The sequence below is a fragment of the Leptopilina boulardi genome, unplaced genomic scaffold, assembly GCF_019393585.1.
Source record: "Leptopilina boulardi isolate dan_hultmark-lab unplaced genomic scaffold, ZJU_Lbou_2.1 LbouV2_214, whole genome shotgun sequence".
NCBI lineage: Eukaryota > Metazoa > Arthropoda > Insecta > Hymenoptera > Figitidae > Leptopilina > Leptopilina boulardi.
Genome location: NW_026137768.1, coordinates 1,311,382 through 1,328,107, shown reverse-complemented (window position 1 = coordinate 1,328,107; position 16,726 = coordinate 1,311,382). Strand labels below are relative to the sequence as shown.

General features: G+C 28.0%; 1 protein-coding gene across 3 annotated transcripts in view; it reads left to right on the top strand.

The window, feature by feature from the left end:
- Positions 1-16,726, top strand: part of LOC127279118 (TWiK family of potassium channels protein 7) — a 58,232-nt gene that overhangs the window by 1,300 nt on the left and 40,206 nt on the right. The window contains exons 2-7 of one of the 3 annotated variants that reach the window (XM_051301266.1): positions 2,001-2,455; positions 2,580-2,722; positions 4,694-4,905; positions 11,002-11,204; positions 11,333-11,707; positions 11,987-12,067. In XM_051301266.1, the coding sequence (XP_051157223.1) occupies positions 2,177-2,455; positions 2,580-2,722; positions 4,694-4,905; positions 11,002-11,204; positions 11,333-11,707; positions 11,987-12,067 (1,293 nt within the window). In that variant the 5' untranslated portion in view covers positions 2,001-2,176. Of the gene's footprint in view, positions 1-2,000; positions 2,456-2,579; positions 2,723-4,693; positions 4,906-7,079; positions 8,339-11,001; positions 11,205-11,332; positions 11,708-11,986; positions 12,068-16,726 lie in introns of those variants that run through there. The other 2 variants (XM_051301265.1, XM_051301264.1) reach the window with 2 other exon arrangements.

Here is a 16,726-nt window from a genome sequence, read left to right as displayed (position 1 = left end):
AAATCTATTGCCAATAAAAAACAAACAAATAAAAAAAATCAGCTACGTACTGTAAAGTTTTAGTAAATGACGATAAAAAAAACTTTGTCCGAAGTCAATCCGATCAAAACTGTTCGAGCTAGACTGCTCACCATTTTGAAAAACGTCATTTCGAAAAAAAACGCGTTTAATGTTTTGACAAGCACTCGAAGCGCTCTTGGACACTTTCTGCAGATTTCGATTTATTTCACATTAAATATTTTCTAAATCACTTCTCATGATATAATTTCCATTCTACACATTATAAAGTATCGTTTAAGCAAAAAAAATCAATTTTTTTGGGTCTAAGGTGTCACTCCCCCTTAATATAAAAAGTCGTCAAACATATAAATTGACAAATTAAAATGATAAATTTTGAAATAAAATTTCATACTAAGTAAGTGATATAATGCCTGCATTATAGTTCTTTTTTTAATTTTGTAATTTTTGTAATTTTTTTTATTTTTATACATTTTTTATTAAATAAATTTTTTAAACATGTTTTATTTGCTGTAACGTTTTTACAACAATAAATAGAAGTAGAAAATAAAATATTGCTAAAGATAATTAAAGGTCACCTTAAATACTGCAGTTTATTTTTCTTGTGAAAATAATAATCCTTCACAATTAATTTAAATTAATTTCAATGAACATTCACCGGTGTTTTTGACAATAGGGTTTTTTTTAATCTTTTTTTTTATTTATCGTTTTTTTACCCTTTGCTATTTTCTTATTCGTTTGTGTATTTTTGATTTTGAACCTTTATTTTGACTGCTTTTTGGAACTTTTTTCTTTATAACCTTTGATTCCGGAAGCAGGTCATATTTTATATCTAATGAATATTTTTTCAGAAGTAGTTTATCGTCTGACGTAGGTATGAAGGCATGATATTGAAGTGTACCATTTATCGTAACTGCGTTTTCGAATCTTTTTTCTATGTTTTTAAAATACAATTTTTGATCGTCTTTTTTACTTAAAAAAATTTCTGTTTCTTTACAATTTTTTTTGGCCCACTGAAATAGCGATTCAGGAATCAAAATGTCTTTTGTGGCAGAACATTGTAAACATACTTTTTCTTCAATATCATGCCTTCATACCTACTTCAGACGGTAAATTACTTCTGAAAAAATGTTCATTAGACATAAAATATGACCTGTTTCCGGAATCAAAAGTTATAAATTCAACTCCTTTTTCACAGTGTATATGGAATTCCATGGGTAATTTTACATGGAATTACACATGGGAACCCATAAGGGATTCCATATGGTTTCTTACATCAAATCCTGTCCGAAATTCCGGTGTGCTTTTATATAGGAACCTTCATGGATTTCCACGTGGAATCCAACATAGGTTTTCATGTGTAATCCTATGTGGGTTTTTCCACTAGGGTATGCATGTTCTAGCCGTATTCGACAATTAGGATATCTTTAGCATGTCCTCCGGATATCTATGGACGCCCGTATAAAATATCTATATTAAAATATTGTAATATTTTATAAATTATAATTTAATGAAATAAATATTTAAAATGTTCTAGATAACTTCAGTATATTGTGATTATAAATAGCGTTAGTCTTTATGTAGCGATTTTTGCTATTTAGGGTTAAAAATTTATATATTTTTAGTGAAATTTGTTCCAAATGATGTCCAAAATAAAATAGCGTTGACAGTTTCTTCAAAACTTAAACTACAAAATTTTAATTCAAAAGAGAATAATAAACATAACCCCACTATATAAGACCTATGACATAGGATTCTTGTCAATTTCTTAAAAGATTTTATCTATGTAGTAAATCAATATATCTTTTCGAAAAAAAACCATTCTTGGGAATCAATAATTATTAAGATCCCTAGCTGTAAGAATATTTCTTTATAGAATATCAATAATTAAAAGAAAATTCAACAACATAGGTTGAAAAGATAGCATTTATTTATGTCCCTAAAAATATATTTATTTCTTTTAAGTTTATTATACTTTTTAGTATAAAGGATGAGTGAAGAAAAGAAGAAATGACATTGCGAGAATCATATACATGAAAATACAATTTTGCTTCAAAATAAAACACAAATTAGGGGTTAAAAATTACAATAAAACGATAGCTCTAAATTGAAAAATTGTATTTTTTCAACACATTAAATTAGGATCATTGTATACATAATGTCATATTCTAAGCAAACACGTACATTACCAATCAAACCAAAAATTGTTCTCCCTTTGAGGGGACAATGTGGAGAAATACAGCAAACGCCTGTTGGTTACGTTTCAACTCCATATGGACAATCTCCAATTATTATGACCCCTGTTGTTAGTGAAGCAAGTGTAATTTATAATAAAGAGAACAATGGCTTTGTATTCACACAAATCCGTGGAATAAAGGATTTTACGAAAACCGGCTTAAGTGTTGGAGAAAGAAGCGCATTTTGGCTCTATGAAAAGGTATGAAAAATTTTTTTTCCGAATTCCGCTCAAAGTTCATCCGAAAATCAAGGGTGAGATTGGGGTATTGGCATTGATAATAAAAATTTATGCAAATATTTTATTGATAAAATTTTTCCTACAGGTTAGTTCCTGGAGTAAAAGATGGTTTACACACATATTTCTATTTGTTATTGTACTTTTGTACAGTATTGCCGGAGCAATGATTTTTGTCACAGTGGAAGGAACACAAGAAAGCAAGTACCGCTCGGATATGCGACAATTTAGGTGAATATAAATATAAAATCATATTAAGAAGAGGTTCTAGTTCGGCCCAAGTACCACGGAATATTGGTTGAATGTCACGGTGATATCAAGTGGGAATATTCCTCTGACATTTAGGCGATATCATAATGTCCGCTTCGTGGCGACATTCCACGGTGATATTCTTGTGACATTCGCGTGATATTCGTATGATACCGAGGGAATATTCCTGTGAAATTCATGAAATATTGAGGGGATATCCCTGTGATATTGAGCGGAATATTCCTGTGATATTGAAGGAATGTTCCTCTGATATTGAGGGAATATTCTAGTGATATTGATGAGATAATTTAAAAAATTCTAAAAAAAAATTTTTTTCTATTTTTTTTCCATTTATTTATTTTTTTATTTAAATATTCAAAACAATCAAAACAAACAACATTTTAAAATTTTATAAATAACAGGAATATTCCCGCGGTATCATACGAATATCACTCGAATGTCACAGGAATATCACCGTGGAATGTCCCCATGAAGCGGACATTATGATATCGCCTGAATGTCACAAGAATATTCTCGCTTGATATCACCTTGTCATTCAAGCAATATTTCGTGCTACTTGGGCGATGTCAAATTCGTAATTAGAAACTTACAAAACTACTGAGTGCACAGTTTCAAAAGAATCTGATAAATTTTGAAAAATTCAACAGATGATTCACTATTTTGAATTTTTTAATAAAAATCCGACCATTTTTAGTAATTTCGATTCGACTTTTATTTTATGGGATTATACCTGTTTGGAATTTTTTTATTGGCTTAAAATACACTATAACATTCCTGGATGAATAATCAATAACGTCCTTGCATGAAAACAACTTGAAAATGTTCATAAAATTATCTTTTCTTGAGCATTTCCGAAGCGTAAAAAAGCAGAATTATAATTAAATGTTGACTTTTACCTTAAAAAACTTAGTTCGGATAATCTTTTACCACGTTGCTTGGGTGGGAGTGGGAATAAAAGTGTTTGACATAGCAAGTTCAAACGACTTTTTCTCTAAACCATATTTTACAAATCGCCGAGTAGTAGAACATGAAGAGCTTTCGTTCAATTGACCAAAAAATTTTACTGTAACTTCTCAGTTAAATTATATAGTAATGAACACAAGATTTTTAAAATTTATGAAGAGGATTTTTTTATGAACAATTAAAGTCGACTTTTTTAGGTGAAAAATGCTATTTTTTTGTAATTTCGCAATTCTACAAAAAAAATTCTAAAGTTATGATCGAGTCTACTTCACTAGATAATCTTATGTAGTATATGAAAATTAAATGGTATATTAGTTGCGAACAATAATTTAAAACTGTACTTACAAAAAATCTTGAAAAACACCCTTTTTTTAAGCCTCTAAACAGGTATAACCCATTAATCTCAATTTAAAGGCTCATAAATAAACCCTATAAAATTCATATTTCTAGTTTTATATTTACAAAATAAGTTATGAAAGTCAGGTCTGCTTTTCAACCTCTGACGCGTGGTGTTACCCTTTAGTATAGGTGAACAACAACTATCATCCTCTTTCCTTAATAGAATTTAAGAAATATTTTAATTGTAATACTGATGTAAGTTACACGCAAAAAGAGGAATTGCTGTCAAATGATAACTGATGTTTGCTATCGGATCTATCAAAATTAGTAACCACAGCTAAATTTTTTGATATGACAACGAAGAAGTTTGCTGTGATAAACAATATCAGTTTTAATTTTTTTAAATTTACTGTCACAGCAAATTTTTTTGACCACACAGCAAATTTGTTCGCTGTCCCTATATATATATATATATAGCTAACGTAATTTGCTGTGACAGCAAATAGTTCGCTGCCACAGCAAACTTTTTCTATCCGTGTATGTATATATACTCCTAACAATATAAAATATCGCAGAATGTCATACATAATATTGTAGTGTGTGATTAATTTAAAAATAATCATTTCATAGGAATGAAACTTTATCAGCCATTAAAGACTTGAATGAGGATGATTCTTCTCTTAAAGATCCATCAATATGGAAAGGAAAAGCTAGTAACCTACTAACCAATTACGAAGAGAAATTATTCCAATTTTATAAAAGTGGTTTAATGGATAAGAAGGAGAAAGTATGGACTTTTTGGAATGCTGTATTTTATTGCGGAACAATTTATACTACAATAGGTAAGATTAATGATAATAATTATTTATTTACATTAAGTTGAACAAAAACAATTTTGTTAAACGATCAATAAAAGTTTTTTCTATTCAAAATTTCCCCCTCACACTTTTTTCCACTACAACTTTTTCTAATTTTCTCTACCACCTCCATTTCCACATCCACTTTTCTCAATTTCCATTTCCACTTCTTCTTTTTCCAATTTCCACTCCCTCATTTTTCTTGATCGCACCAAAATCTTTCATTCCGTTTTTGGTTCGAACAATTATAATTTCGGACGTTTTAAGAATTCTATCGAACAAAAATTCGTGCAAATAAAGATACAATGAATTTGAAAATATATCATTTGAAAATTTTAAACCATTTAAAATTCTATTGAATGAAAGTTCTTCTCTCTAAATCTGAATTAGTAAAAATGTTTACTAATTTGAATTAGTGACTCACTTTTTGCTTCTAAATTAGTAAAATTTTACTAACTATTAGTAACTTTTACTAACAATTAGTAAAATTTAACTAATTCTAAAGCAAAAAGTGAGTCACTAATTTCAATTAGTAAACATTTTTACTAATTCGGATTTAGAGAGTGCTCAATTAATATTCAGTTAAATTAAAATTTTTTAAATAAAAAGTTAGGTAAAAAGTAATTATATGAAATAGAAATTCGGTACTTAAAAATGTAGTAAAAATTCGTTTATGAAGAAATTTTTTCAAAAGTTATTTCGAAAAATGAAACTTTGTCTAAAATATTTATATTTAAGAAAACTCTTTAAGGGCTTAGTATCACATCTCAGTGACTTTTCTTAAACATTTTTTTTACAAAATTTATGTTATTTACTTCAAACTTTTTATACCTCAAAGAAAGGGTTTTAAACTATTAAAAAAAATTTATTCCTTATTTATTATGAATTATCTTGCTTTCATGGCCACATGAAAATATCCCTATTTGTGATTAGCGGACAAGATATCTCTAATTCAGATCATCGAAAAATGTAATTTTTGATATTTTCTTGAAAAGTAAGCTTGTCGCTATCGTCGGAACTACGATCAACTATTTTCGATGAAAAAAAAACAAAATGGCGGACTTTTTTCATTTTTGACATTATTTTTTCAACTTAAATTATTGTTTATAAAAATGGTTAAATATTAATAAAAATTTATGATTCTTAGGATGTCCGCCAGATCAAAAAACGGTGTTTTGAGAAAAAGCGAATTTCCGAAAACATGTCCTTTTTCAAGGAAAATACATTTTTTTTTCGTGACTACTCGTTAGTGATCGGTCAAACCCGGTCGGACTCACTCGCTTAACTTCGTCAAACTTTGGTGATTTTTGATATTTTTCTATCATTTTTTAAAAGAAAAAGTTTCTATTAGTATTATATGTAAATATAAGGATTTAACACCAATCCACTTTCTTATCGACTATATCAAAATGTAAAATGATTATACCAGTTAACGGAATTCTAAATACAGAAAATGAAATATTTTATTCTAATACTTGTTACAGGGCGTATTAGAATTTAATATTTGGAGTTTTCATAATACAATTATGAATTTCGCAAAAACTATTATAATTTTTGTTTCTAAATATATTAAACTTTATTATTTTTATTTTAGGCATTCTTAAAAAATAGTAATGAAATCTATTACCACCCCAAAATCCGATGTGAGTTTTTAAATATTCAAAATGGCGGATGCAATATGGCGGATTACAAAATTAAAAATTTAACGGATTTACATAAAAAATGTTGATAGGGGTTTTTTGGGGTCGCTGTTTTGCTTAAAACTTGTTACTCGGGAGTTTTTGGGGTTGCTCATTACGAATATGTTAAATTTGTTTACAATGCAATGTGTCTTTCGTCCGAAAATTATTTTTTAAAAATAGTTCAAGTATTTTTTCGACTTCAAACTAATAGGATATTATTTCTAATACTCTAAGGGACCATTTAAGCAAAAAAATTCAATTTTTTGAAAATGTTTGGGTGATGTTACCCCTTAAAGAAATAAAAATAATTCTTATCATAAAATATTATATTTCATATTAGAAAGGTTATAAACTTTTAATTTTGTATTCTTATTTAATTACATTTCGTTGTAGTAGGAGAAAACTTAAGTTTATTTATATCTCCTTAGGATCACCAGAACTTGAAGTTATTTTTAATCTTACTCTGTTTTGGTTCGTACAATCATGTTAAGAAGTGTATAATTCATAAATTTTAATAATCATATAAAAGAAGAAGTGTATAAATAAAAAAGTTTCAAAATAAACAATAAAATTAAAAACAAAACAAAAATTTATAAATTAAAAAATATTTACATTTACAAATATCAAAAACAATACAGTGATGGAATTTTCAGACACGGAAGTTGAATGTTTTAAAGAAAGATGCAATGTATTAGATGGAAAAATAGATAAACCTATTGAATGTACTGAAGAAAAAAATATAATCAAGGCAAAAAATGTAAGTTTAAATAAAACTGAAATTAATTCGATTAGTGAAAAACAGTTTAATGAACCTGTATGTCCACAACCATACGATTTCCAACAATTAACTGATTATGTAGAAACTAGTGATGTTGATTGTCATAATAATAAAAATAATGGTTCTAATAAAAGTAGCAATTTTTCTAAAAACAAAAATTCAAAGTTATTAAATGAAGACAAACAGAAATTAATCAACAGAAAAAAGGAAACTGTTCGACATCGTCGAAATTATTGTAAAATAAACAAAGATTTTTTATACCCTGACAATTCTAATACGAATTGTGATTATATTTTGCCATTGTCAGACAAGATATTTAAAGAAGAAAACAAATTTAAATACCGGAAGCAAATTATTCTATTGAATGAAGAAAGTTTAATTGATGATTTCGATAAAGCACAAAAAGAAAAACGTTCCAGAATTTATTTAGAACGGAAAAATAAACAAATTAACGACAATTCAACGTTTTCATTTTTAAAAAAATTAGCTGTAAAAATTAAGCTATTTGATTTAAAAAGAATATTTTTTAAATTAAATATTTTTAATTATTTCAAAAGCATTAATTATCTCAGTTTAAATGTTAAAAAATATATGAATGAGCAACCGGAAGAAGTTAGAAAAATACGTTTACTGCGAAATAAATGTTTGGCAGAATTGATATTAATTTTTGTCTACTGTGGATTAGGAGCATTATTATTTAGATTTACTGAAAGTACTTTTGAAAATTTTTACAAATGCGGAGTGAAAAGAGTTAAAAGAGAATTTTTGGATGACTTATGGAAGTACAGTTATAACTTAAAGGAAGATGACTGGAAGAGTATGGCTCGGCGAAAGCTCATGGAATTTGAGGATCAACTTCACGCCGCTCATGAAGCTGGAATTTATTCATACAGTGGAAAAAAGAGTTGGACATTTTTAAATTCTATGGTTTATTCCTTAACTGTGATTACAACAATAGGTGAGAAAATTTTTTCAACTACCCGAGCAGCAGGTCATATCACCGATATTCTCTTAATATCACCGTGGAATATTCTCATAATTTTTTACGGAGAAAACTCCCCATTGAATAGAATTTGTAGAGATGCAAACACACTTGATAAAGATTTAGATTTTTTTATTACACCTTTAAGCAAGTTTGTTATAAGCTTAAAGATGGCAATTATTGATTTAACTTAAATAACTATAATAAAATAATTAATTTATTTTTGTCATTTTTTGTTATATTGGTTATAGTTATTATCTTTTGTTAAGAACTTCGTACACTCTAAATCTGAATCAGTGAAATTTCAATGGTGAATTAAAGAAAACTGAGCCACTGATTTCAATTCAGTGAAATTTTCACTGATTCAGATTTGGAGTGTACGAAAGGGCTTTAGGCCCATTGAAGTGTAAATAAATATATTAATTTCTAGCAAAATAAATATGAACTTGGTGAAATATTACCGTCAAAATCAAATTAAAAAATTAATTTCTCGAATTAAATTTGTCTTTGACGTCGAAATAAATTTGAATTTGACTTCAGAATCAAATCGAATTACATAATCGACACCCTAGCGCTGTCAAGAAAAAACTGATAATTTTAGAAAAAATCATGAATTTTCTGCCAATAACGAATTTTTATGTGTAGATTATAAAAATAAATTAACAAATATGATAAGAAGTTGTTTTTATTAATTTTTTTTCGAAAAAGATAATTTTTTGGAAAAAGTGGACTTTTCCCATAAGTTTTTTATTCGTTTCTCTGTTCTATTTAATTTTTTTAAAAATTTTTCTCTTCCTCCTATTCTTCCTTTTTTAATTCGATATGCTTTTCACATTTTTTTAAAAAAAATGTTTATTTTAATTGAAAATAAAATCTAAAATCGAGGGTTCCGTACACGAAGCGAACTTATTTGGTTTAAAAACAAATGTTTAAAAAATATAAGTTTAGTATGTCAAATAATCTAATAAGTGATACGAAGAGGAACAATTTTCTTAAATTTTTTTAAAAAATTGTTTCTTTTTTGTATCACTTATATTATTTTACATACAAAACTTATATTTTTTAAACATTTGTTTTTATACCAAATAAGTTCGCTTCGTGTACGGAACCTTCGATTTCAGTGTGAGTGTAAGTCGCACTTGTCCGATTTTTTTTATAAAAAAATATTTTATTATAAAATATCATAAAATATTTTTTTTAAATATGAAAAAAGCAATTATTATAATTTATTGTTTGATTCACTGTGTTATTTTACATTGCTATAATAATAAAAATACAAGTAGAGCGTCCTTTATGTTCATTTCATGAACATTTTGCTTCCTCTTTACGATCAGCAACAGAATTTGCTTCCTCGTGAAGCAAGCATTAACATTGAAAGAAAAATATACCAATCGATTTGTTCCAATGCAAGGAATACAATTATTTTATGTTTAAACTTGAATTTAAACAAACACAACATTTTTTTGGCTAAAAAGTGAAATTTTTAACTTTCATTAATTTTTTAATTTTAAATCAAATTTATACTTTATATGATGTATTCCACGTCAAAGTGTAAGTTCATCTGCAATTGCATCTCCGATTTTTTTTCTTTTAGTACTAATTGAGACTAGCTTCCATTCATTTTTTTTAAAATTTTTTTAGCAAGCCGTTTTCGAGTTATGGAATTTTGAAAATTGGAGAATTTTTATGACTTTTAATTTTTGACTGCTCATAACTTCCTTAAAAATGCATCAATTTTAAAAGTCTTTTTTTTCAAAATGTGTGTTTTTAAACGTACTTTTCAAAAAAAACGAAATTTTTTTAAAACGATATTACTATCAAATTTTTGAGTTTTAATGATAAAAAGTCATTTTTCTCATTTGACGTATACTGATCGATTTTTTTCAAAATTAAAAAAAAACTACTTCTTTTTACGAAACTTTTAAGCCTAGCCCTATAATGGACAAACGATTTTTACAATATTTTCGGAATTTTTCAAAAATTCTTGAATATTGAATTTTTTAAAAATATTTTTGGTTCTTTTTATACTACGTAGTTTTATGTATTTTGATGCGCTGATTACGAAAATCATAATGACAATACCCAAAAATTTGATTTTTATGGTGAAAACCATAAAAAAGTCCCAAAATTTTTGGTTTTTTTCGTTTATTGGGTAAAATATGCAAAATTAAAAAAAAAAAAACTTTCAATCGGAGATGCAATTGCAGATGGACTTACACTTTGGCGTGGAATACATCATATATACCAATCGATTCGTCTTGACGTAAGAAAGACGATTTTATTATACATCCCCTTAAATTTTGCTATTTAAAAATGTTTTTGATTAAAAGAACTTTTTGGAAAAAAGACTATATAATTTTTTTTTAATAATAGTATCTTCATAAATTATATATAAAATTTGAATAATTTTAAATTAATTTAATTTCATAATTTTATTATATTAATCAAATTATTGACATTAAATGAGATATTTAATTTTTATTGAAAATAAATTTTATTCAATTAGTTAATTACTAATAATACTTAGTGTACAATTGTTTAAATGTAACACTTTGTCAAGCTGGTGTGATATTTGTAGAAAAATTTATATTTAAAACTCAATTTTGTTTTTTTCATAAAAGAAACTTTATGGTTCTCAGGTTATGGTCATATTGCGCCAACTACAACAACTGGAAGGGCTGTTACTATAGTTTACGCTATTTTCGGAATTCCAATGTTTTTAATTATTTTAGCAGATTTTGGAAAACTGTTTACACGAGGTATAAAATTTCTTTGGGCGTTTATACGAAGATTGTATTACACTGGGAGTTGTCGCAAAGTTAGAAAAACTGCACCTGTCCAAGTACGTAATATCGATAATAAATGTATAAATTGCACAAGCAGCTCACATTTGTTTATCATTTCTTAAAATTATTTTTCTAATGTTAAATGCATAAGTTAACTTCAATATTTTGCTTTCTAAAATTTCAGGAAGTCATGAAAGGTGTACAATTAGTTTACGATCTGGCTACATTTCGAAGACCATCAAACATGAATGCAGAAATTGAAACGACGCAAAAACAATGTTCCGTAGCCCAATCTTTTCAAGATTTAAATGAAAATTTAACATGTCATCATGAGTCTGCATCTGTTCCTGATACACCAGTTACACCAACAATATCTACATTTGCTATTGACGATGAATTTAATTTGCCGATATCAGTTGCCATTTCAATATTATTAGGTTATATCTTTATTGGAGCAACACTTTACCATTTTTGGGAAGATAATTGGAGTTTTTTTGAAAGTTTTTATTTTGTCTTTATTTCTATGAGCACTATTGGCTTTGGAGATTATGTACCCACGGTAAGCTATACATTCAACTTATTTAACCGTTTACATTAACTTTAACAATTAATATTAATGTTTAACAATCAAATACAATGTTTTTGCAAGAACTAATGGTAAAAATAATACCCTACAAAATCATATGTCTGTGAAAAATTTTGAATTTGTAACATACAAGCCAAATCATTTATAAGTGATAAAATTTTATATCTCAATATTTAGGTAAACTTGAGTTGCTTAGATTCCCCACATTTCCCAACGTAATTTTTTTTTAAAATAACAATATATTTTTTTCAGCATCCAATATACATGATGTGTTCCATCGTTTATCTCGTCTTTGGTTTAGCTTTGACGTCTATGTGCATCAATGTTGTGCAGGTATGATTAATATTAATAAGTAAAGATCATTTATCACTCCCCTGGCGGATCTCGAAGTCGGAATGTACACTGAATTCGTTGTACATTCGTTACACATTGGTTAAACATTTAGTTGGAGTGAAAATTGTGTAGAAACTGAGTGGAAACTGTGGAAAAGTGTAATTGAATTGAATAATAAAAGTATTTAGTGATAGATTTGTGCTGTATTTGTGATAAATTAACGTGTTATTATTAAATAAATAAAGTTTAAAGTGTAAAATGTTCGCGTGAGTGAGTTTGACAGGCTAGGGAATTTTCTAGTGACATCCAAATTGATAGTCGATAAAGAAGTTGAGCCACCGACTTTGCACGGTAGGTGGCAGCATTCATACTTTCTCCTTTTTAAAAATTCTCTTTTTCAATTGTAAATAGAAAAATTAATTAATTAATAAGTTATATAGATTCTATGTTGTCATTTTTTTAACAATTGAATTTTTGAAGATTGTTTAATGAGATAAATTAAACTTGTATAATCGATGCAAATTGTTATTTTTAAAATACTTTTAAATAAATCTTTTCTTTTAATTACATTTATATTAAAAATAAATTATAATAAAATAAAGAAAGATAAAAAAAGTTTTCTTTATTAAAATTATGATTAAATGAATTTAATTGAATTTAATTAAAAAACAACAATTTGCATCGATTATACAAGTTTTATTTATCTCATTAAATAATCTTCAAAAATTCAATTGTGAAAAAAAATGACAACATAGAAACTATATAACTTATTAATTAATTAATTTTTCTATTTACAATTGAAAAAGAGAATTTTTAAAAAGGAAAAAGTATAAATGCTGCCACCTACCGTGCAAAGTTGGCGGCTCAACTTCTTTATCGACTATCAATTTGGATGTCACTAGAAAATTCCCTAGCCTGTCAAACTCACTTACGCGAACATTTTACACTTTAAACTTTATTTATTTAATAATAACACGTTAATTTATCACAAATACAGCACAAATCTATCACTAAATACTTTTATTATTCAATTCAATTACACTTTTCCACAGTTTCTACACAATTTTCACTCCAACTAAATGTTTAACCAATGTGTAACGAATGTACAACGAATGCAGCGTACATTCCGATTTCGAGATCCGCCAGAGTCGGTCGTATTTTTAGAAATTAACAGCAAAGTATTGTTAAATAAGAGGGATTTTATTTGAAATTAAAGTTGAATTCCCAGAATTCTTTCTTTTTTTGTTAACAAATAGTAAATAGGATGCAAAACAAGTATTTATTTATTTATTCATGACATATACGGGTAACAATTAAGACCCTTTAAGAGTTACATATGTATAAACTAAAACTATATCGCCAAATGTTAAATGTTAAACATCAAAGTTAATCATCAATCAAGTTAAGAGGTAAATCGGTAAGAAAAAAGAATACAACAAAAAATTTCAATTAACATTATAAAGTAAATTACGTAAAGATGTGACAAAAGCCGTGACATTATTATTGAAAAAATCCAATCTTTCGGAATAAAAATTACCCTCAAAACTAAGTCTGTTGAAAACTGAATTATTTCAGTAATTCGTTCTATGAAGTATGTTAAATTTTAATTCGATATTTCACATATTTTTCAAAATACAAACAACCCTTATGAACGAAACTGACGATTCTTTTACAACAGTTATTGCAAACAAAATTTCGTAAGCTCTTCCTGTATCACTGTTAGGGATGATGAATTAAAGAAATGAAAATAAAATTTCAGATTAATTGTACATCTAAATCAAAGAAAGTTCAATTGTTAACAATTCTTCCTAAGACTTATTCTAAAAGTGATATTTTATCCAGTTTTCCGGATGTCACGAAGTATATGTTAGATCATTCAAGACAATTAAAAAGAATATTACTTAAATGATGACCTTGATTGTTCACGGCAAAGTCCAAATAAGTGCGATGTTGTAAATGTTTTTGAAAAAAAAACTTCATTTTCCTCCTCAGCGTATTCTCGGCAAGTTCCTACAATTCCAAAAATTTGATCCTCCAAACGCTTTTGCCTTCGTCGCGGTAAGTTTTTGATTGCCTTTCCCAAGTTAAGTTCCCGTAACATGTATTCAACATCGGCTTGTTCCTTTTGCAAGTCTTTTAGAAAGTGATATAGGCTTGGATGACTTCGTCCAACTAAAATTTGTAAGCGATTGTGCCACCCTTCCGACGCATTGTTAGAGATGGATCGTAACGTACCTTTACTGCCTTTCTTCTTCCGATAGCACGTATACCGCAAATATAATTAACTTCGAAGTAATTAGCAATTAAAGTGAACTCTTCGGGAATCTCATTGTAAAATATATCAAATATATTGACAACATCTTCTAGTAGTAGTAGTAGTAGTATAGTTTGACGTTGGCATTTATACTAGCTTTGTGCCTTGTATATACAACATCTTCTGGAGAGACAAAAGCTAACGCGCACATGCTGCGAGCAGCTTCTCGAATGCTGGAGTCGTTCTCATCAGCATATTGTCGTTGCAGACCCTCTCCCTGAATCTGACGGAAAATATTTTGACTCAGGTGAAATAAACACAATTTGATAATATCAGCGGTAAAATGAATTTTTATAGCATTGATAATTCCTAATTCGAAATCAGACATAATGGTTGCAGGATGTTTCACAGTAATCCCAATGCTTTCAGCATATAACAATATGACTTCCAAAACTTTTGCATATGCTTCCTGCTTCTTGCTTTCTGAAAGGGCGTAAACGAAAGGAAAAGCTATTTTTCGTTCTATACCCTTCTTAATTTGATTAACAGATCCCATTACTGTAAACAGCTGAAAGAAAATGGAAGGAACCGTTTGAAAAGTGCCATCCAGGTACCAAATGTCCGACTTAAAAAAAGATTTTTCAAATTTTCTCGCGTTGCAAATACTAAAATTCTCCCACAGGTCAAATTGTACTCTTCATCACTATGTGAGTCATAAATTAAAAAATTTTCACCGACCAAAGTATCAGGCAAATCTTCCAGATTTTCGATGCTTGTAGGGTTAGCAGGCATTAATCGCAGGCGTTCTCGTCGAACCGTCTTATGTATACTAGGCAAGTCGGGCAACTGTGATTGCACAGCTTCTGTGACATTTTGCACTTCCTGCACTACTGCAGAAGGTGGACGTTCAGGATAAGTCTGTGCTGCTCGCTGCACGTAAAATTTTTTTTCAAAATAAACAAAAAAATTCTTCTATTCAAATATTTTTTTATACATTTCTATTTTATTTTATATTTAGCATGAATTTACCTTTATTCTTAACATAACGCGCAGAGTTTCAACCTCATCGGGGTTAGGTCCATGACCGATATGAGACTCGGCTGAACCACCCTTTCTAATCAACAGTTTTCCGCCTGTATTTATAGTGGTCAAGCGTGCTGAACAACTTTTATTATTTTTGTATTTCCAATATTTCACAGCACCTTTGCTATCAGATCCTACATACAAGAAGCCTTGATAATGTCCATAAACGTTTCTACCTTTTGTTATAATTTCTAATGTTTCCATATTGTATTTGATAATTTTGAAAATTGTATAATAATAATAATTTTGTTATTAATAATACTTAATAATTTTGTTACTGACGTTGAATGTGAAAGGACTAAGTGTTACGAGAGATTTTGAAATTACATAACTTTATAAACAAAAAAAAGACAATCACATCAATTTCATTCAACATAATTGTTTCCAATTTTTATTTTGGATTTTAATATTTTTATTTTTTTTGTGGATTTTTTGACCAGGACAAAAAATCCAATAAAAAAATTCCAAAGTTAATAAAAATTTTTTTTTTGATTTTGGATTTCATTTACTCTGGATTTTTTTTTGGACTTTTTGTCCGGATACCTTAAGGGCAATTTCATTAGAGTATAATGAATACAAAAATGAACAACGGGATTTGGATTAGTTACGTAAAATGGCTCACAATGTTAACCTGTAATTCCTAACAAGAATTTCGGTAAGATAAAGCACAAAATTTTTTTTTTACATTCGGGAACAAAACTTTTCGTGAAAAAAGTCTTCGGGAAATGGTATTCGTGATTTTTGACTTTCGTGAAATTTACTCTTCGTGAAAATGTCTTTCGAGTAAATATTTTCGGGAAAATGGGTGGATACCGACTCACTCACTCAACAAAGGCTCCCCTATTGAAGATTCCTACAAAGTTTCTCACGTGTGATCCTTTAAATCATAGAATTGACAATGTTTAGAGACATTTCTTCTTTGTATATGAGGCATTTTACGTGTAATGTCATAAGTTGAAAAATTGATCTCTCGAAAAAAGTGAAACTTGGGGAAATTTTTGTCCTACCTGATAGTAAAATATCCCAAAACATTTTTTTGACTTTTTTGAAATTTTGGGGGAAATAAAAAGGGGGTTAATTTTATCAGTTGTCTCTGACACTGCCTACTATTTGAATTTTTGCTGTCTATAAATGCAATAAAAAATGTTTGAAGGATTTTTCATGCTCTTTCCAATGGTAAATTTTGTTTTTAAAAATTTCTGAATTTTTACCTTGATTTTTTATAATTAAACATAAATTTGCTATTTTCACTAAAATCGATCCGTTTTTTAAAATAAATAATTGCAAATGAAAGCTGAGGTTTTTTCCGTTCTGTATATAAA